The following is a 23,858-nucleotide window of genomic DNA, read 5'->3' on the forward strand; positions in this document are numbered from 1 at the left end:
CTTGATCGCTCAGAGCTTTTGTGTAATAAAGTTTTATTAACGTATAAAAGAGATAGAGAAAGCTTCTGACATAGACATCAGAAGGGGACAGAAAGAATACCCACCTGCTAGATTTTTTATAGCTAGTTTTTATATGCTGGATGTCATATAGTTACTAGCAGTCTGTTAGTGAAAGAGAAATGCCTAAAAACTCAGAGAATGGCACCAGGCCCCTCACCCACAAGATGCATTTTGAGATAATCTTGGCACCAGGCTGGTGATCCTGGGCCATAAACTGATTGACTTGAATCTTGTAGAATGGCAGATTACCATACAAATAGTTCCGTTTACATGGATAAGGAGAACAATATATGAGGATAACATACTGGTTTGTCAAGTCAGTTCTGAGCCTTTAGGGGGAAACTACTTGAAGTCAGGGTTTGGGGTAAATGCATAGTACGTTAACATAGCTTAAGACAAACATTTCCAGAAGAAAAATGCGTTGGTTAGCTCAAGATTTGAGAAAAGTTAAGTTCAGGTGGAACCAGGTGTCATTATGGCAACATAGTATTTTAAGAGAAACATCTTTTTAAATTTGTATACAGAAGGGGAAAAATATATCACTAGTTTGTTTTCTGACACTTAAGAGGGAGATAAAAAAAAAAAATGTCTGACACTTGCAACCTATTTCCTCCGTTTGGAGACCCGTGGCCTTCCTGCCTGTTACCCTCTCACTTTGTTGGCAAAGTAATGTCTCTGCTTTTCAATATGCTGTCTAGGTTGGTCACAGCTATTCTTCCAAGGAGCAAGTGTCTTTTGATTTCATGGCTGCAATCACCATCTGCAGTGATTTTGGAGCCCAAGAAAGTAAAGTCTGTCACTGTTTCCACTGTTTTCCCATCTATTTGTCATGAAGTGGTGGGACTGGATACCATGATCTTGGTTTTCGGAATGTTGAGTTTTAAGCCAACTTTTTCACTTTCCTCTTTCACTTTCATCAAGAGGCTCTTTAGCTCTTCTTCACTTTCTGATGTAAGGCTTGATATTATATTTTTTATTTGAGAAAAAGAATTTTAAATAAATTCAAAGTCATATGATTTGAAATAGAAAATAATTTGGGAGAGCAGGAAAATGATAAGAGGTAAAACTGCTGAAATCATACCTTCTGGCTCCAATATTATGAACCCTGTACTCACATGGCCTTGTTCAACTCCAGGACAGTTGCACCTTGTTGCCATCCCCACATATTTTTTCATAGCCTTCTTTATGTCTTTATTTCTCAGACTGTATATGAAGGGGTTCAGCATGGGTGTGACCACTGTGTACATCAATGAGGCTGTTGCACTTGAGTGTGAGCTGTGGGTAACAGCAGAGCTTAGGTACACTCCTAAGCATGTACAATAGAATAAGGAGACAATTGAAAGGTGAGATGCACAAGTGGAAAATGCTTTATACTTTCCCTAAGATGATGAGAATCTACAAATGGAAGACACTATCTTAGCGTATGAGTAAATGATACCAACCAGGGGACCACCACCCAGAAGTGGGGCTCCAAAACACATCACTATGTCATTAAGAAAGGTATCAGTGCAGGCAAGTTGAATCAACTGATTAAGTTCACAGAAATAATGAGGGATTTCTAAATGTGTATAGAAGCCAAGCTGCAAAACCATTAAGGTTTGTAAGAAGGAATGCAAGACACTGATGATCCAGGAGACCAGGAGCATAATGCCACAAAGCCATGGATTCATAATGACTGTGTAGTGCAGGGGGTGACAGATGGCCACAAAGCGGTCATAGGCCATCACTGTTAGGAAAAAGTCATCCAACCCTACAAAGAGTATGACAAAGTACATCTGAGTAATGCAGCTTTCATAGCTTATAAGCTTTCCCTGGTTCTGGATGTTCCACAGCATCTTTGGGATGGTGGTAGAGGTAACACAGAGGTCTACAAAGGACATGTTGGAGAGGAAGAAGTACATAGGTGTGTGGAGGTGGGAGTCAGAATCTGGCTAGGATGATAGCCAGATTTCCAAACACAGTGATCAGATACATAAAAAAGAAAATCATGAATGTGATGGGCTGCAATTCTTGTTCATTTGAAAATCCCAGAAGAAGAAATCCTGAAACTACTGTAAGATTTTCTTCTTCCATTTGTTGAAGTTGAGTATAAGAAAGGAGAAAACTATCATTAGTTATCTTTACACAAATGGCTTTCACCCACAAAATTGAAACGGTTAGTTTATATTTTGCAGTAACAAAATTAACATCAATACTTTTGTGTATGAACCTAATCCTCTGTGGGATTCCCTATTGCTATCCCTGATTAGGAAATTTTCCCATTTTTAGCTTTTTTGTCACCATGTTATGTTCCACCCTTATTAAAAATTCTATCATTTATTTCTAGAATTCATATTGTTTGCTGACAATTTTCCTATTACTGTCTAGTCTTTGAGTGTAAGAAGATGAAAAGCAAAAGCACCTAACATGCATAAAAACATCACATATGATGTACCCACAGCTAACTTCATAATAAATGGTGAAAAAAATTAAAGTTTTACCTGTATGATCAGGAGCGAGACAAGGGTACCCTCTCTCACCACTCTTATTCCACATGGTACTAGAAGTCCCTAGTCAGAGCATTAAAGAACAAAAAAGAAATAAAACATGTAAGACTTGGAAAATAAGCAAAACTGTCTTTGTTTGCAGATGACATACCTATAATACAATCCTAAAAAAAAAATGTGAAAAATGTTACAGCTAATAAAAAAATTCATTAAAATGCAGGATACAAAACTAACATATAAAAATAAGTAACAATTATTTTAATTTAAATTTATTTATTTTAATTGGAGGCTAGTTACTCTACAATATCAAATTATCAAAAAGGAAATAAAGAAAGCAGTAGTATTTACAATAGTATTAAAACCAATCAAATGCTTAGGAATAAGTTCAACCAATGAGGGAAAGTATCTCTATGCTGAAAATTACAAGACATCGTTGATAGGAATCGAAGAAGATACAAATAAATGGAAAGTATCCCATGTTTCTAGATTCGAAAAAATATTATTCTTATAATGTTTATATTAGTCAAAGCAAATATACAGATTCAATGCAATCCATGTCAAGATTTCAATGGCATTTCTCACAGAAACAGGTAAACAATCCTGAAATTCATAAGAAATCACAAAACCATAAATATCCAAAATAATCTTGAGAAAGAAGGACAGAGCTAGAGTCATCACACCTTCTGCTTTCAAAAATATACTACAAAGCTACAGTCATCATAACAGCAGGGTACTAGCATAAAAACAGACATGTATCACTATGTAACAAAACTGGTATCCCATTAATAAAATGACACTTAGATGGTTAATTCATCTATGGCAAAGAACACATTAATATAAAATAGGGAAAATATGACCTCTTCTATAAGTAATACTGGAAAAATTGTCCAGCTACGTAGAGCAGATTGATATTGGACCACTACTTTATGGTAGTCAAAGAAATTCCTCCTAAATGAATTAAAGACATAAGTAGACCTAAAACCATTAAAATCCTATAGAAAAACATATGGAAATGATTTCTTAGCATAGTTCTTGGAAATATTTATTTTGGATTTGACATGTCAACAAAGTATCAAAATAAGAAATAACCAAGTGGTACTACATCAAACTAGACAGCATCCACAGGAAAAAATAAAAAACAAACTAACAGCATGACCAAAAACAAAAACAAAAAAAGATATGGAACTGGAAAAAAATATTTTCAAACAAGATATCTGAAAGGGAGTTAATATTCAAACTATAAAAGGAACTCATACAACCTAGCAGGGCTTTCCTGGTGGCTTAATGATAAAGAATCTGCCTGCCAATGCAGGAGTCAGAGGAAACGTGGGTTTGATCCCTGGGTCAGAAATATCTCCTGCAAGAGGAAATGACAACCCACTCCAGTATTCTTGCCTGGAAAACTCTATGGACAGAGGAACCTGGAGACTTACAGTTCATGGTGTTGCAAAGAGTCAGACACAACTGAGACTACTGAACATACAACCCAGTATTTATTGAATAAAAAATAGGGAATAAATAAATAAAAATAGGGAAAGGATATGAGTAGATGTTTTCCAAAGAGATACTCAAATGGTCAACAAGTGTGTGAAAAGTCACACAACAATGCTGTTCATTAGGGAACTTCAAGTCAAAACTGAATGAGAAATATCAGCTATTCCTGTTATAATGGTGATTGTCAAAAATATTAGAGCTAAGAAGTGATTATAAGAATGTGGAGAAAAGTGAACTTTGTGCACTACTGGTGTTAATATAATTTGCAAAATCTGTGTAATTTGTGAAATGTCCATTATATAAAACAGAATGGAGTTTCATCAGAAATAATTAGAAAGAGACTACAATTCAATAACTTCAGCTCTGGAAAGTGAAAGTGTTAGTCACTCAGTCATGTCTGACTTTTTGCAACCCCATGAATTATAGCCCACCAGGCTCCTCTGTCCATGGAATTCTCCAAGCAAGAATACTGGAGGGGGTTACCATTTCCTTCTCCAGGGGATCTTCTTGCCACATTGGAAATAGGTACACAAGTAATTTATTAGCACTAATGAGATAGAGGAAATTTCACTAATATTTTTGTTTAAATCAATGATTTAAGACTGAAGAATGTTAAAGTGACACCTCAAATATTTCAGCAATGAAAACAAAAAATTAAAATGCAATGGAGGGAGAAATCTAAGGCTGATGGATTGATTTGATCACAAAAAGTTGTAAACACTCACAGTGGCCCACAGACACATTTATAATATGTAAAAGAGCTAAGTGGCAAGTAGTCAGTTTGTGGAAAAACTTTAATTCTTTGAAAGAACTCAGTGAAAAGCAGGAATTAAAATAGTCCAACCAAATGTATTGAATCAAATGCCACATACATATAATTTGTGTCAAGAAAGTAAATGTCTAACATCCACATATATATTCAGCCTCACAAGGTAATAAATAGTTGCAGAATAAATCTGGTTGCATACCTCTTTGACATATAAAATAATTCTTTTTCACATGGACACCCTGAGTGACAGAAGATATTCTGAAACGTGTATCTCATGAAATGCTATTGTAAATATTCATTTGCAGTCATTCCTTGGTCTTGATCATCTTATCATATGGGTATATAGTCAAATAGGTACTATCTTAAAAAATGAAAGGAAACCCCACACTTCCCTGAACATCTCTCCACAACTAATATCTATTTGTTTACTTCTATTAATTAATAAGTTCTTGGACATAAATTTCACTTTCCTCAAAGTACATCACACCTCCCATTCCCCCCTCTAATTTGATTTCCATCACTAAGATTTAATTGGTATCACTGACCCTCAAATTGCTGAGTTCAATGTTCATGTTTATTTACAGCATCATAAAAATACATTGATCTATTAATCAAACAGCTTTTCAGGTGGCACAGTGGTAAAGAATCAGCCTACCAATGAAGGAGCCATAGGAGAGTCAGGTTTCATCTCTGGGTTGGGAAGATCCCCTGGAGCAGGAAATGGCAACCCACTCCAGTGTTCTTGCCTGGAAAATCTCATGGACAGAGGAGCCTGGGTCACAGAGTCGGACACGACTGAGTGACTGGGTGCATGCACAGCATGCACACACACACGTGTGCACACACACACACACACACACACACATCAATCAAACAAGCGAACAACCACAATGATCTCTGGACACTGGGCTAGACTGGATTGGCTTTCAGATGACCTCAGATAAGCAGTAGGCTTCCATATTATCTGATACCTTCTCTATAAGTTGGGTATCAGAACTAACCTGGATGGAAACTCTCTGTGTGGAAGTCCTCCCTGGGTGATGGATGATGGAGACTGAAACTCAGTCCCCACAAGTCAGCTGTTAAGGGTCAGGCATTCTTCCCTGATCCAGACTAAGGACAACAATAGTGATAACTGTGCCCCACCCAATCCAAGTTTGTACTCATGGGAAACTGCAGTGAGAAGGTGTTTACAGCTCTCTCTCTGCTCATTAAGTATATTTCCCTCCTTTACTACCAAACCCATGTAGGTGATTTCCCAGTGGGACACTCATCTAGAGGGCATGAAATTTTTTCTGCTGATTCTCTGCTCCTAGGGGACCAGCTTATGAGCCAGGTGAATTCTGGCTTTATCACTCCTCCATTAACTCTTCTTCTTTCCAGAAGTCTAAACCCTAAGGTCCTCATCAAAACCTGGAGTTAACATTTTCTTAAAGCCTAAGACTGAAGATTCTGTATTGTTTAGGTTCCCTGGAACTTCACACATTGATTTTTGATTGGGATATTGTCCCTGAAACTTCACAAAATTATTATTCCTCTGTTTTCAAAAGGGACAGATTGTAAAATTTAATATAAAACCTTGGGCAGTATACTCCTTGGCTTCCTGACACTTTGACCAAAGCAATTAGAAAACCCATAGTTATATCACAAGATCATTTTGATATTTGTCAAAACTAATACAATTATGTAAAGTTTAAAAATAAAATAAAAAAAAAAAAAGAAAAAAAAAAATCAAAAAAAAAAAAAAAAAAAAAAAGCTGTGGCTTAGCTCCTTATTATAAAGTATGCATGATTCATTTCAATGTTTGGCAAAACTAATACAATATTGTAAAGTTTAAAAATAAAATAAAATTTTAAAAAATAGACATTTCTCCAAAGAAAACATAAAGATAGCCATGAGACACATAAAAAAGATGTTCAACATAGCTAATTATTAGACAAAAGCAAATCAAATCTACAATAAGGTATCACCTCACACCAGTCAGTATACTAAGTTGCTGCTAAGTTGCTTCAGTCGTGTCCGACTCTGTGCGACCCCACAGACGGCAGCCTACCAGGCCCTGCTGTCCCTGGGATTTTCCACGCAAGAACACTGGAGTGGGTTGCCATTTCCTTCTCCAATGCATGAAAGTGATAAGTGAAAGTGAAGTCGCTCAGTCGTGTCTGACTCTTAGCGACCCCATGGACTGAAGCCTACCAGGCTCCTCCATCCATGGGATTTTCCAGGCAAGAGTACGGGAGTGGGTTGCCATTGCCTTCTCCGACCAGTGAGTATGCCCATCATTAAAAAAAAAATCTACAAACTATAAATGCTGGAGAGGGTTTGGAGAAAAGGGAACCCACTTACCCTGTTGGTGGAAATATAAATTGATATTTATATTGATACAGCCACCATGGAGAACAGCATGGAGGTGTCTTAAAAAACTAAACATAAAACTATCATTTTATCCAGGAATCTCACTCCTAGGCATATATATATAGAGAGAAAATCATAATTTGAAACCAATACAATACTGTAAAGTTAAAAAATAAAATTAAATTAAAAAAAAAGAAAACTAATGCAAAAAAAAAGAAAGAAAAGAAAAGATAAATGTGTTCCAATGTTCACTGCAGCACTATTTACAATAGCCAGAACATGGAAGCAACCTAAATATCCATAGACAGAGGAATGAATAAAGAAAATGTGCTACATATACACAGTGGAATATTACTGAGTCATTAAAAAGAATGATATAATGCCATTTGCAGCAACATGGATAGACCTAGAGATTATCATACTGAGTGAAGTAAATCAGTAGAGAAACATCATATTGTATCACTTACATGGTACAAATGAACTTATTTGTGAAAAGCAAACTTATGGATACCGGGGGGGAAGGGAGGGGTAAATTGGGAGATTGAGATTGACACATGCACACTGTTGATGTAGTTTGGTCGATGAGTCATGTCCGACTTTTTGGGACCCCATGGACTGTAGCCTTCAAGACTCCTCTGTCCAGGAGACTTTTTCCAGGCAAGAATATTGGAGTGGGTTTCCATTTCCTCCTCCAGGGAATCTTTCCAACCCAGGGGTTAAAACCGTGTCTCTTGCATCTCCTGCATGGGCAGGCAGATTCTTTACCACTGCACCACCTGGGAAGCCCCAATTCTGTTAATGGGAATGTAAATTGGTACAGCCACTATGTAGAGTAGTATGAAGATACCTTTATATATATATACACAAAGGAATATATATTATTTTATATATATATATATATAAAGGAATATATATTATATATATAAAGGAATATATATATTATATATAAAGGAATATATATTATAATATATAATATATATTATATATATAATATATATATATATTATATATATATATATATACACACATTATAAATAGAGCTACCATATGATCCCACAACCCTACTTCTGTGGCGTATATCTGGAGAAAACCATAATTTGAAAAGACGCATGTAATCTGATGGTCACAAAGTAGTCAATGGTCACAAACCAGTCACAGGACAGCAAACTCAGGAGAATATCGCCCAACTCTGAAAAGACTGTGGAAAAAAATACATCTGGATAATGCAGCCTGAATAGGTCATGACTTTCTTCCTTAATTACATACTGACTCTAAACATTGTTGAGGTGAAACAGATGTTGATAAATGTCAGCAAGAGATAAAGTACATGGGGGTATGGAAATAAGAATCTGATTTGATGATTGCAGTGACAAGCAGTTTTATGCATACAGTGATCAGGTGCTTGGAGTGGATAAGTCCCAATATGGGGGCTACACTCCTGGTGCCTCTGAAAATTCCAGAAGTCATTCTGAAATTCAGGTAACTTTTTCTGGTTCCATGTGGTACAAGTGACTGCCAATAAAGTGTTTTAAAGATTAATATTCACACAAGCTCATGTTCAGTTCATTTCAGATCAGTTCAGTTGCTCAGTCGTGTCCGACTCTTTGCGACCTCACGAATCACAGCATGCCAGGCCTCCCTGTCCATCACCAACTCCCGGAGTTCACTCAGACTCATGTCCATCGAGACAGTGATGCCATCCAGCCATCTTATCCTCTGTCGTCCCCTTCTCCTACTGCCCCCAATCCTCCCAGCATCAGAGTCTTTTCCAATGAGTCAACTCTTCGCATGAGGTGGCCAAAGTACTGGAGTTTCAGCTTTAGCATCATTCCTTCCAAAGAAATCCCAGGGCTGATCTCCTTCAGAATGGACTGGTTGGATCTCCCTGCAGTCCAAGGGACTCTCAAGAGTCTTCTCCAACACTACAGTTCAAAAGCATCAATTCTTCAGCGCTCAGCCTTCTTCAAAATCCAACTTTCACATCCATACATGACCACAGGAAAAACCATAGCCTTGACTAGATGAACCTTTGTTGGCAAAGTAATGTCTCTGCTTTTGAATATACTATCTAGGTTGGTCATAACTTTTCTTCCAAGGAGTAAGCATCTTTTAATTTCATGGCTGCAGTCACCATCTGCAGTGATTTTGGAGCCCCCAAAAATAAAGTCTGACACTGTTTCCACTGTTTCCACTGTTTCCCCATCTATTTCCCATGAAGCGATGGGACCGGATGCCATGTTCTTCATTTTCTGAATGTTGAGCTTTAAGCCAACTTTTTCACTCTCCACTTTCACTTTCATCAAGAGGCTTTTGAGTTCCTCTTCACTTTCTGCCATAAGGGTGGTGTCATCTGCATATCTGAGGTTATTGATATTTCTCCCAGCAATCTTGATTCCAGCTTGTGTTTCTTCCAGTCCAGTGTTTCTCAAGATGTACTCTGCATGTAAGTTAAATAAACAAGGTTACAATATACAGCCTTGACGTATTCCTTTTCCTATTTGGAACCAGTCTGTTGTTCCATGTCCAGTTCTAACTGTTGCTTCCTGACCTGCATACAGATTTCTCAAAAGGCAGGTCAGGTGGTCTGGTATTCCCATCTCTTGAAGAATTTTCCACAGTTTATTGTGATCCACACAGTCAGAGGCTTTGGCATAGTCAATAAAGCAGAAATAGATGTTTTTCTGGAACTCTCTTGCTTTTTCCATGATCCAGCAGATGTTGGCAATTTGGTCTCTGGTTCCTCTGCCTTTTCTAAAGCCAGCTTGAACATCATGAAGTTCACGGTTCACATATTGCTGAAGCCTGGCTTGGAGAATTTTGAGCATTACTTTACTAGCATGTGAGATGAGTGAAATTGTGCGGTAGTTGGAGCATTCTTTGGCATTGCCTTTCTTTGGGATTGGAATGAAAACTGACCTTTTCCAGTCACTGTCATATAATTTTAAAGCAGAGAGGTTTCTTTGTTTAATATAAATTTATTTATTTCAATTGGAGGCTAATTACTCTACAATATTGTATTGGTTTTGCCATACATCAACTTTAATCTGCCATGGGTGTACACGTGTTCCCCATACTACACTCCCCTCCCACCTCCCTCCCCATACCATCCCTCTGGGTCATCCCAGTCCACCAGCCCCAAGCATCCTGTATCATGCATCGAATCTGGACTGGCAGTTCTTTTCATACTTGATATTATACATGTTTCAATGCCATTCTCCCAAATCATCCCACCCTCTCCCTCTCCCACAGAGTCCAAAAGACTGTTCCATACATCTGTGTCTCTTTTGCTGTCTCATATACAGGGTTATCATTACCATCCTTCTAAATTCCATATATATGCATTAGTATACTGTGTTGGTGTTTTTCTTTCTGGATTTCTTCACTCTGTATAATAGGCTCCAGTTTCATCCACCTCATTAGAACTAATTCAAATGTATTCATTTTACTGGCTGAGTAATACTCCACTGTGTATATGTACCACATAGTTTTCTTATCCATTCATCTGCTGATGGATGTCTAGTTTGCTTACATGTTCTGGCTATTATAAACAGTGAAAGCAGAGAAGTTTCATTTCAATATTTTCTTTATGAATCAGTGCTGTTATGGCAACCCACTCCAGTATTCTTGCCTGGAGAATCCCAGGGACAGAGGAGCCTGTTGGGCTGCCGTCTATGGGGTTGCACAGAGTCGGACACTACTGAAGCAACTTAGCAGCAGAAGCCCCTTTAGGACATTCCATTTCCATTTCCATTTCTTGCTAGGAATTCTTTTACTAGTCTCAGGATCTTTTTCAAGCATAATTTATACCATTTTTATTAAAAATATCTTTCATTTAATTGAGGAATATATATTATCAGATATTTTTCAGGCACTACTCAGGCAAGGAGTATTGGATACTGAGAAAAAAACATCTATACAATCCAGTAACAGAGAAAGAACACAAACAAATAAAATAATGATATAATAGGTCAGATAGTGACAAGTGTAATGAAGAAAACAGAAGCAGGTATAAAAGAAAGAGTGAAGAGCAGCCACTATTTTTTATTGGGTGTTCTGGCAGGACTGCAGTCAAGATGATGTTTCAAAAGAGACCTTAAGGAAGAGACAGCAGGGGGAATGAACTCATCTGGGGAAGTGTATGACTGGCAGAAGGCATGGCCCCTGTAAAAGTCCTGAGGAAGGTGCCTGTTTCAATCAGTCATGTATTGGAAAGGAAGGCAGTGTCTGGTAGGGGAATGAGAAAGACGGAGGGTGATGAGAGATGATGTCAGAGAATGTTGAGCAACAAGGTGACCTCCCTGATGAACTAATTTCAAGTCACAGGTGTCCCTCCTCAACACCATGTAGCTTTACACCTTATTAATAATGGTTGCAAAGACATCCCATGAATTGTTACCATCTGTTGGTTGAGTTCTGGTCTCTGTATTATTAAGGGTCATCTTGAAAATATAAGCCCAGTTACTTCTGCACAGAAAAGAAACAGTCATTGTTTTCCTTGTTTGATTTTTTCTGTGTTTTGTTTTCAAGCAGTTTCTTAAGTTTCTTTAAGAGGATTATTATATATATTTAGTTAGACAGTTTACAGATCTCTATTTCTTTAGGAGCATTCATAGGAGCTCTATTAGTTTTCTTGCAGTTTGTGTGTGTTCAGTCATATCTGACTTTTTGCAACCCCATAAACTGTCGCATGCCAGGCTCCTCTGCCCATGGAATTTTCCAGGCAGGAATATTGGAGTGGTTTCCCATTTCCTACCCAGTGGTCTTTTGGATACAGGCATGAACCCATGTCTCCTGTGTTTCTTGACTTGGCAGGTAGATTCTTTACCACAGTGCCACCTGTGAAGTCCTCTAAGTAGTTTCTTTTTTTCCTTGAGTACTTGTGATCCTCACAGCCTTGCATCAGTGTGCATTTAAAGAAGTTGATATCTCTTCCTGTCTTGGCATAGAAAGTCCTTCACCAGATAGCCTGTTATGTTTCTGGATGGGCCAGATGGTTATGTCTTTTGGTCAGCTTCCTTCTGGAGTCCTAAAATGGGAAGATCTTTGTCTGGGCAGGTGATTGATAAGGCCTGATGCTTGGGGCCCTGGGGATAGACCTGGATTTTTGGTTTATAGGGGTTGATGAGGCATCAGGGAACACTGGAATGGGCCTGGCAGTTGGGCTGCAAGAGCTGGCCTCATGCTGGGGTAGACTGAAAGCTCTGGTTAACAGGAGTCATGCTGACTTGGTGCTTAGATAAGCTTGGAGCCTAGGGTCTCAGCAATCATATGGTATCCTATTCTTAGGACAGGCTTACAGATAGGGTCAATGCAGGATGTCCTCAGGCTTGGGGGCATGGACGTTGTTCTACCGGAGTCTCAGTGTGGGGAAGTCTGCCTGGAGCCTGAGACTGCAGGGGGTAGCCTGGTGTATGGGTTACAATGAGGTCAGACAAACACTTCAACTTCTTTCTGTCAGGGGGAGGGTGTCTGTCTCCATGCTTTGTTGCCCACTTGTGGAAAAGTTGTAATGAGGATAACATAAAAATGTGTTTACTAATTTTTTCTCTTATTAATGTAGTATAATCAACAGCCTAGTATCCTGACACTTACAAGTGTATTGTTGTATACAGACAGTTATTCAAATTGATGTTTCTAGTGGTGGAAGAATGCTTGAAATCCCTATATACCTCGTATCGAGAAGGGCGTGGCAATCCACTCCACTATTCTTGCCTGGAGAATCCCCTGGACAGAGGAGATTAGTGGGCTACAGTCCATGGGGTCACAAAGAGTCAGACATGACTGAATGACTAGAGTGCGCGCGCACACACACACACACCTTCATATACTGTATTACTGACATTACTCAGGGAAAATCATTCTCCTCCATCTATCACCTATACTTTAAAAATATGTGTTGTTTAATGTATATCATTATATTCTAATAGGGCTTCCCAGGTGGTACTAATGGTAAACAGATCCAGCTGCTAATTCAGAAGCTTCAGGAGATGTGAGTTCGATCCCTAGGTTGGGAAGACACCCTGGAGGAGGACATGGCCACCCACTCCAGTATTCTTGCCAGGATAATCCCATGGACACAGGAGCCTGACTGGGTCACAAAGAGTTGGACACAACTGAGCAGACAGCATGATACTCTAATAAGTTAGTTAAAAGGAAAAAATTAAATTTGAAGTATTAATTAAAAATTAATAAGTCAGATAATATTTAGAGTGAAGTATGGAATATAGGTCTTCTAACTGGGAAGAAAGCAAAGTGCTATATATGGATATAGGAATTGTGGCATTAGGTAAAGGGATTCACATTTCAGAATCTCATTTTTTCTGTAAATGGATAAACTGGATATAGACAAGGAATGAACTGACCATAAATATGTTCAAGGCAAAAGAACACAAGTCACACAGTTTCGTGGATGAGCCTTAGAAACACAATGAAGAGACTTCCAGCTGAATAAAGACTCATCAAGTGGCAAACAGGGCTCAGGACCACTCCCTATCATACTGTCTCATTCAATAATAAAGTCATTGTGATAAGTTATTTTATTTTATGTTGGCTTGTTATGCTGCAATAACTGATACAAGAACTGATACAATAACCCAAAGGCACAGAACTGAAGGCAATGAAAATAATCTACCTTATCTTATTTTTGACATTTATTCTGATATTTGAAGATAGCATTTCTGATTGTATCATTATTTATGATACAAATCTCTGCCTGCAATTCCTGGGTCTAGAAGAGCCGCTGGAGAAGGGATAGTCTACCTACTCCAGTATTCCTGGGCTTCCCTTGTGGCTCAGCTGGTGAAGAATTTGCCTGCAATGCAGGAGACCTGGATCCAATCCCTGGGTCAGGAAGCTCCCCTGGAGAAGGGAAAGGCTACCTACTCCAGTATTCTGGCCTAGAGAATTCCATGGACTGTATGGTCCATGGGGTTGCAAAGGGTTGGACACGACTGAGAGACTTTCACTTTCACAAGTAACAGTAGTAAAAAATGACTACACTGATATCCTTTCCAGTTACCTAGGAGAACTCAGAAGGACATGTAGGTTGGTGCAGAAACTCGGCTGACCCTGAATCACATGACTAAGAAGATTCACATTGTCTTGGGAATCATTTATGATAATAAAGATTGAAGAAATGTCCCTGTATAGGAGATATATAATAGATGATTGTGGTTATTCACTGTCCCTCTAGTGTTCATAATGAAATTTAGAAAAGGATGAGTTATTTTACTTAGAGCAATAGAAAGAATCATGTTTGTATGCATCACTGGAAGATTTCAAGAAAAACAAAACAAAACAAAAAAACAGTAATTCAATGAAAAACCTTAAAACATACCTTCCAAAACTTCACACCAAAGAATAAACCCCCCTTAAACAAGTGATGTATATCTTACTTCAAAAAGTAAGTGTATATTTTGAAAAATAAATATTATGCAGAGTGATACAAAGTATAAGTTAAAGCTTGCTTCATCATATTCTAGGTCATATGAATCCAATAGTTTATTCAAATATTTGTTTTCATGGAGACATCACTAGGAGACATGTATTTGGTAGACAAAGTTAGGGGCTAGTGTTGGCACTGTGCACATAGGGTGTATAAGAAAAAGAATACTCACTCCAGTATTCTTGCTGGGTATTAATTAATTGAAATTAATTAATGAAAACAAATGATTAGCTAAACGCACTATATGTTGCTGCTGCTAAGTCTCTACAGTCGTGTCAGACTCTGTGCGACCCCATAGACGGCAGCCCACCAGGCTCCCATGTCCCTGGGATTCTCCAGGCAAGAACACTGGAGCAGTATATGTTGAATCTATATAATTATGAAAAACAACTGTTATTGATACACAAGCAGTTGTGCTTATATAGTGAAAAATGCTGGTCTCAGATTTTGCTCTCCTATAAACTTATATAAATGACCTTGTTTTCTCAAATGTGTTCTTCTTTACCCCCATAGGTTTAGTACAGCCTAGAGTTATGCTTTTAGGAAAACTAATGGAAAATTACATAGGATTATATATGACATTTGAGAAAAAAAAATACTGAGAAATGCATATTGTCCCACGAGACAAATGAGATTCTTCAAATATTTAATATTTGAGATTGGGAATAAATTTGGAATAATTGGAAGACAAAAAAGGGAGAAAATGTTCAATATCATAGAGAGAATAAAGCATAATAATGGTAGTTAAAGTTTTTTAGATAAATGGAAGCCAAAGAAATAAAAATTCCAGAAATAAATAGAAAGAGCAAGTTCTAGTTTCAAAATGTGATTCAAATAATCACAATTTATGGCTTTGAGTTGTGAGCCCTGCAATTAACAGCAGTTCTTCAATATCAAGTCAATTATCTCTTTTATAGTTTCCTTTGTAAATAATATTTTCAGAGCTCCTTTTATGTCATTGTTCCTGAGACTGTAGATGAAAAGGTTCAACATGGGTGTGACCACGGTGTACATCACCGAGGTGATTACGCTTGACTGTAGCCATGGGTATCAGCAGAAGCAATGTACACTCCTAGGACTGAAGAGTAAAATAAGGAGACAACTGAGAGGTGAGATGCACAGGTGGAAAATGCTTTATACTTCCCTTGAGCTGATTAGATTCCACATACAGAGGAGACTGAGAGTAAGAGTAAAGAATACATGTGAAGGAACCACCACTGATCAGCACTCCTGCAAAATACATCACCATGTCACAGATGGAGGTGTTAGAACAGGCAAGCAGGACAACCTGACTGGGTTCACAGAAAAAGTGAGGGATTTCATTGTTTGTACAGAAGGACACCTGCACCACCATTAAGCTCTGTAGCAAGGAATACAGGAAACTCATAATAAAAGATAGCAGAACCAGGAGACCACAGAGCCGGAGTTTCATGATGACCATGTAGTGCAGAGGGTGACAGATGGCCACATACCGGTCATAGGCCATCACAGTCAGGAGGAAGCCATCCAGTCCCCCAAACAGTAATATAAAATACATCTGGATGATGCAACCTTCATAGGTTATTACTTTGTTGTGAGTCTGGATGTTCCACAGCATCTTTGGGATGGTGGTGGAGGTGAACCAGATGTCTGCAAAGGACAAGTTGGAGAGGAAGAAGTACATGGGGGTATGCAGGTGGGGGTCTGAGCTGACAGCCAGGATGATGAGCAGGTTTCCAAACACAGTGATCAGGTACATGGAGAGGAAAAGCCCAAATATGAGAGGCTGCAGCTCTGGTTCCTTTGACAATCCCAGAAGAAGAAATCGTGAAACCTGTGTGTTATTACTGGTTCCATAAGGTAGATGTAATGACTAGAAAAGAAAAAAATAATATAACTAATTTTCATACAAATGGGCATTACTAGCTAGGTGAAATATTACAATTATATATATATATATATATATATATATAGCTTGTATATATTAAAGTTTTAAATTAAGCCATACACACACACACACACACACACACCAATGAAGAAGCCACTACCTAGCAGCACTTGTATATATGGCTTAACTGAAAACTTACATGCGTGCTAAATCGCTTCAGTCATGTCTGACTCTTTGTGACCCTATGGATGGTAGAACACCAGGCTCCTCTGTCCATGGGATTCTCCAGGCAAGAATACTGGAGTGGGTTGCCCTCCAGGGGATCTTCCCAACCCAGGGATCGAATCTGCATCTCTTATGTCTCCTGCATTGGCAGACTGGTTCTTTAGAACTAATGGTGCCACCTGGGAAGCTCAACTCACACACACACACACACACACACACACATACACACACACATATATAGAGAGAGAGAGAGAGAGAAAGAGAGATCTATATCTAGATTTTTGTAGAAACAGAGAGATAGTAACTCACTCCAGTATTCTTGCCTGAAAAATCCCATGGACAGAAGAGTCTGGTGGGCTGCAGTCCAAAGGGTTTCAGAAGAATCAGACACAATTGAGCAACTAAGCTCACTCACACACACACATAGAGTTTGAATCTCATCCCCTTAAAGGATTCTTTGTGGCTTCCCTGTATATGAATTCTTGTCTCAGCTTTGTCCTACAAAAGTCCTACAATCTAATCATGAATGAGGAAAGAATATTAGCAAATATATTTCATGCCAGGTGGTGGCAGCTGCTATGAAGTGTTCACCCAGATGGTTATGAATTTTGCTTACAATGCAGGAGACCTCGGTTCAATCCCTGGCTTGGGAAGATCCCGTGGAGAAGAGAATGGCTACCCACTCCAGTATTCTTTCCTGGAGAAGCCCATGGACAGAGAAGCCTGGCAGGCTACAGTCCATTGGGTAGCAAAGAATTGGACATGACTGAGTGACTAACACTTTCACTTTCATAAGAGAGAGGGCTGTTATTTTTTATTGGGAATTCAGGAATCCTGTAAACAAAATGATATTTAAAAAGATACTTAAGGGAGGACACAGCTGGTGACAAGAGGTTATCAGGGTAGTATGTGTGTCCTTAAGGGAAAAGAACCTGTGAAAAAACCTGAGGGTCTTTTCCCCCCAGATATCCAAGTTTCACACTTAAGCCATTGTTTGGGGGAATGTGAGAAGGAGGTGATGAAGGGTTTTATTAGAGGATGCTGAAGAATAAAGTGGCTTCCCTGCTATTGTTAAAACTTCAAGACACGGGGAGTTCCTTGTCCATGTGTTCTTTGCACTCTGTGTATCCCCTGGATACCCAGATTAACTAATAAAGCAGAAAAATATGTAAATGATAAAAGAGATATCACTATGATATCTAGTCACTTTATCAATTCAACATCCCACTATAAAAATAAGCAAAGGGAATAAATCCACAATTTAGAAAAGGAAATGCATAATATACAACAATAGTGGGAGATTTTTAAGCTGAAATGGTAAAATAAACTTCTAAACTATATTAGTAACAACTTTTGAAATTAAAAACTTGACACTGCATCTTGGAACTACCACATATTAGCTGTTTGAATTTTGAGAGGCAACTGAACCATTCAAAAACTTACATCTTTACCCAAATAGTGAGAATAGGGGTATTTATCCTCCTGAAAGTGTTAGTCACTCAGTCGTGTCTGACTCTTTGTGACCCCAAGGACTGTAGCCTGCCAGGCTCCTCTGTTCATGGAATTCTCCAGGCAGGAATACTGGAGTGGGTTGCCATTCCCTTCTCCAGAGGATCTTCCCAACCCAGGGATCGAACCCAGTTCTCCCAGATCACAGGCAGATTCTTTCCCATCTGAGCCACGAGGGAAGCCCCTATTCTCCTAAGAAGGTGGTCGATAATCTATTTAAAAAGATTAGCGTGAACACTGGGCTTGGGTCCCTGTGTTATATAGCAGCTCCCAATTACCTCTCTTGACAGTTTATATAGGTCAATGCTAGCAAGGTCTGGGCTCTGGGCCCTGGGCCCAGCAGGTGGCTCTCAGGTGACCTCAGGTACACATGCATGGATTTGATCTTGGACCCTTTCCTGCAGTACCTCCTGGATTCGCCAATTCACCTGGTTGGGAACTCTGAGAGGAAGATCACTGTGAGAAGGTCCAAACTCCTCCTGGATGGTTAATAATGGAGACTGAAGCTCTGGCCCCACAAAATACAGCTGAAATGAGGCTTGCATGAGTCTCTCAGCCAAACTTAGGACTCTAACAGCAATAACCACATTCCATTCAGTGCAAGGTTGTACAGACTAAGGGGAGCAGCAGAGGAGATATTTACAGCTCCTCCATCTACTAATCAGCACATTTCCCTCTTTCTACTCCAACGTCTAGGCCCGTGATTTCCCTATGGGACACTGGTCTGAACAGTGAAGGGAATGTCCTGGAGATTCTGTGTTCCCAAGAGACCAGGTTAGAGTCAAGAGAATCAACTGCTATTTATCATTGTTCTTCCTCATGCACTTTGCTGACTTCTTCAGTCTAACCTTTGAAAAATGCTTCATCCCAAACCTGATTTTCTCCAAGTTTAGGAATAGATTACATACCTTCCTAGAATAGATCCATTGACTCTTCAAATATTGACTTGTAGTAAAGACACAACCCCTGAGGTCTAGAAAAAGTTGTTCTTCTCCTCTTCAGCAAGGACAAGGGGGAGAACTGTGTTCCTTTGATATAAACCTTGAGCACTGTACAGCTTGGCTTGGTGCCACATAGTCCAAAATCACTAGGAATTTCTTAATTCTATCACAAGTTGAGTTCTGATTTAATCCCTTATATTGAAATGTTTGTTCATTGTAATGAATATATTTATATTCTTTTCCTACAATAGTCTGAATGAAAAATAGGGAAATAGATTTTTCCCTTTAGCTTCCCGAGGAAATCAAGCCCTGCAAACATGTTGATTTTTAGTCCAGAGAAACCCATATCAGGCTTCCAAACTCCAGAATTGTCAGAGCATAAATTATTTAAATCACTGGTGTGGTAATTTTATCTTGACATTAGAATTTTTTTTTTTTTGTATACTTTACAATATTGTGTTGGGTTTGTCGTACATCAACATGCATCCACAACGGGTGTACATGTGTTCCCCATCCTGAACTCCCCTCCCACCTCCCTCCCCATACCATCCCTCTGGGTCATCCCAGTGCACCAGCCCCAAGCTTCCTGTATCCTGCATCGAACCTGGACTGGCGATTCATTTCACATATGATATTGTACATGTTTTAATGCCGTTCTCCCAAATCATCCCCCCACCTCCCTCTCCCACAGACTCCAATAGGCTGTTCTATATATATATGTGTCTCTTTTGCTGTCTCGTACACAGGGTTATTGTTACCATCTTTCTAAATTCCATATATATGCATTAGTATACTGCATTGGTGTTTTTCTTTCTGGCTTACTTCACTCTGTATAATAGGCTCCAGTTTCATCCACTTCATTAGAACTGATTCAAATGTATTCTTTTTAATGGCTGAGTAATACTCCATTGTGTATATGTACCACAGCTTTCTTATCCATTCATCTGCTGATGGACAGCTAGGTTGCTTCCATGTCCTGGCTATTATAAACAGTGCTGTGATGAACATTGGGGTACACATGTCTCTTTCACTAGTACAGCCACTATGGAGAACAGTGTGGAGATTCCTTACCATTAGAAATTGAATACAGATATTTTTTTCCCAGTAAAATTTTGTTCAGGAAATGGAGATTATACTTCTCAGTTCATTTATTGAGCCTCCCCTGGGGAAAGATATTTTGTGTTATAATCCCATCTTAATTGGGAAGAGGAAATTTAAATTCAATTTGGGGATATTCAATCTCTTTATCTGATAGAGATTTTCTCATGGCATACATGTAAACTTGCTTCAGATTGTGATGTCCTTGAGGCATTAAGATAGGAAAAGTAATTATTTAATTTGTTGTCTACCATTTACACTATATTCAGTCAAGCATTCATTATTTTTACATGTATCCTCTCCATCTTTCTCACACATTTCCTTGTAACATAAAACATGAGGCTGTGTACAAATCAATGTGCATATGTTTATTTGAAATAAAAATTTGTATAAATGAATACATATACACATGGCTGTCTTCTTTGAAGGTTTTATTTGGACCCATCAAAATATATCCACACATCTCATTTCTTACAACATTTGTCTGAAGTTATGTTTACTATCTCACATTTTCTTCAGAAACAAGGACAGTAAGACCCAGGAGATTAAATTTTTGACAGTTTCCTAAAAATGATATTAGAGTTATTGTGAACTTTCTTGAACTATACATAAACAGAACTGTGCAGTGTATCCTGTTATTTCTGTAAGACTTCTATATTTTGTTAAAAAGTGCATTTTAACTATGTGCAGATTATAGGATGTGAATAATGCCAGTGAGTCTATCATTGTTGTTCAGTCACTAAGTCTTGTCCCACTCTCTGTGACCTCGTGGACTATAGCACGCCAGGCTCATCTGTCCTTCACTATCTCATGGGGTTTCTCAAACTCATGTCCATTGAGTCAATGATGCCATCCAACCATTTTATCCTCTGTTGCCTCTTCACCTCCTGCCCTTAATCTTTCTCATCAAGTGAATTTTCCACTTTTCCAATGAGTCAGCTCTTTGCATCAGGTGGCCAAAGTATTGGAGCTTCAGCATCAGTCCTTCCAATGAATTATTCAGGGTTGATTTCCTTTAGGATTTGGTTTGATCTCCTTGCAGTTCAAGGAACTCTCAAGAGTTTTCTCCAGCACCACAGTTCAAAAGTGTCAATTCTTTGGCGCTCAGCCTTTTTTATGGACCAACTCTCACATCCATACATGACTAAATAAGTCTGCTGCTGCTGCTGCCAAGTCACTTCAGTCGTGTCTGACTCTGTGCAACCCCACAGACGGCAGCCCACCAGTATCCACAGTCCCTGGGATTCTCCAGGCAAGAACACTGGAGTGGGTTGCCATTTCCTTCTCCAATGCATGAAAGTGAAAAGTGAAAGTGAAGTCGCTCAGTCATGTCTGACTCTTAGCGACCCCATGGACTGCAGCTCACCAGGCTCCTCCGTCCATGGGATTTTCCAGGCAAGAGTACTGGAGTGGGGTGCCATTGCCTTCAGGAAATAAAATACAGCGGGGCATGGATCAAAGAGGAACCTGAACCCCGGGTACCTGATTCACACTGAGCAGTGGTAGTGGATGTCTGCTCTGCCTGTGAAAAAGGAAAATGTAGATATAGGAACTCTAGTACTAAATTAAGGCAATTCATACTTGTTGCACTTTTTTTTCCAATAAAATAAAAGGTAAAATAGGTGAATACCAGAAACTGATAATATATTTGTTCAAGAGAGAAGAGCATCATGACCACATCCTACATCATTAATGAGATGTACAAGCACAGGGTAGAGACCCAAATAGACTCAAGAGGAGAACAGCAGAGGTCATGACAACATTTCACCATAGAATCTGATCAATGGATTTTTGGATATCTGGCACAACTTTAGCTAACTTATATCTAATCAAAGTGAACAGAAGTGAGGGCAGTGATAATAATCTGCTGCTGCTTACTTTTGCCTTGCTATTATATATGAAGAAAACATTCATTGCTTCTTTTCAGACAGCTGTATTAAAAAGATTATCTTATTGGGATTCCTTTCCCGGTAACCAAGAACGATTGAAAGGATATGCATTTTTTAAATTTAAATTTATTTATTTTAATTAAAGGCTAATTACTTTACAATACTGTATTGGGTTTGCCATACATCAACATGAATCTGCCACAGGTGTACACGTGTTCCCAATCCTGAACCCCCTTCCCACCTCCCTCCCCATACCATCCCTCTGGGTCATCCCAGATATGCATTTTTTGTGTAGGAAAACTGGTGAACCTGGTTTATATGCTTTGACAGGAATTCAAGCTCTTGCTTGAGGTATTCTTTGACCAGAAAGATGAAGAAATTTCTGATCGTAAAGGGGATATATAATGAAAGATACTGATAATGATTAATCATGATACCTTTAGTGGTTATGGCAACACTTTAAATCAGGGAGTTATTTCATTTAAAGCAATGCAAGGAGGAGCCATATTATCAGCAATATCAATAGAAGGAACATGACAGGCTTCAGTCCTTGGGTCAAAAAAAAGAGTCAAAGCAAAAGAGACACAGATGTATAGAACAGTAATTTGGACTCTGTGGGAGAGGGAGAGGGTGGAATGATTTGGGAGAATGGCATTGAAACATGTATAATATCATATATGAAATGAATCCCCAGCCCAGGTTCGATGCATGATACAGGATGCTTGGGGCTGGTGCACTGGGATGACAGAGGGATGTATGGGGAGGGAGGTCAGAGGGGGGTTCAGGTTGGGGAACACGTGTACACCCATGGCGGATTCATGTTGATGTATGGCAAAACCAATACAATATTGTAAAGTAAAAAAGAAGAAGAAGAAGAAGAAGAAGAAGAAGAAGAAGAATCTATACAATGTGATGATGGTTAAAATGTAAAGAATGGATACAAAAGACATGAAGAATTAAAAGACTTTGGGTTAAAGGTGGCAAAAAAAAAAATAGTCAAAAACAACTTAGTGACTACACAACAACAACAGTTCAAGGTAGTATCAATTCACCTTTTTATTCTAATTTCTGTTTCTGTGCAGAAATCACTAACAGACATGTATTTGATAATCGATTTTAATCAAGAGCTAGTGTTGGAGCTGTGTATACAGATGTGAGTTAGAGAAGAGGAGTACCCTAGTCAGGAGAATAAAAACAAATAGCCTGCTATAAGACACTATGTTAATTTATATTATGAAGTACAACTAAGTTAGTAATATACTATGATTAGTGGAAATACAGTGAAAAACTGTGGTCTCAGATTTTCCTGTCATATAAACTTATCAACTGATTCTTTGGTAAGGATCCTGATACTGGGAAAGATTGAAGGCAGGAGGAGAGGGGAACAACAAAGGACGAGATGGTTGTATGGCATCACCAACTCGATGGACATGAGTTTGAGCAAGCTCTGGGAGTTGGTGATAGACAAGGAAGCCTGGCATGCTGCAGTCCATGGGGTCACAGAGAGTCAGACACGAGGGAGAAACTGAACTGAACTTTTAAACTCATCAACTCTCGGTTGCCAAGTGTGTTTTTTCATAGAGTTTGTACAACCTAGTACTCTTAGGAAACCTAAGGAAATATTGCGTAGGATTACATTTTTCATTTGAGAAAAAGTATTAAGAATTGCATATAGTCCAATGAGATAAATGGGAATGTCCAAATATTTCTTTTCCAAGAT

At 38.7% G+C, this 23,858-nt stretch overlaps 1 protein-coding gene and 1 pseudogene across 1 annotated transcript; both read right to left on the bottom strand.

Moving 5' to 3' along the window:
- Positions 1–1,052: 1,052 nt before the first annotated feature.
- Positions 1,053–2,133, bottom strand: LOC109560869 (olfactory receptor 7A10-like; annotated as a pseudogene).
- A 13,548-nt stretch (positions 2,134–15,681) lies between these two features.
- LOC109560870 (olfactory receptor 7A10-like) lies at positions 15,682–18,755 on the bottom strand. The gene is made up of 2 exons (XM_070792251.1): positions 18,618–18,755; positions 15,682–16,461 (listed from the first exon to the last, which is right to left on the bottom strand). Exons 1-2 carry the CDS (start codon positions 18,753–18,755, stop codon positions 15,682–15,684), a joined length of 918 nt encoding a protein of 305 aa, XP_070648352.1.
- Between the last annotated feature and the right edge of the window lie 5,103 nt (positions 18,756–23,858).

This window comes from Bos indicus, chromosome 7 (assembly GCF_029378745.1).
Source record: "Bos indicus isolate NIAB-ARS_2022 breed Sahiwal x Tharparkar chromosome 7, NIAB-ARS_B.indTharparkar_mat_pri_1.0, whole genome shotgun sequence".
Lineage (NCBI taxonomy): Eukaryota > Metazoa > Chordata > Mammalia > Artiodactyla > Bovidae > Bos > Bos indicus.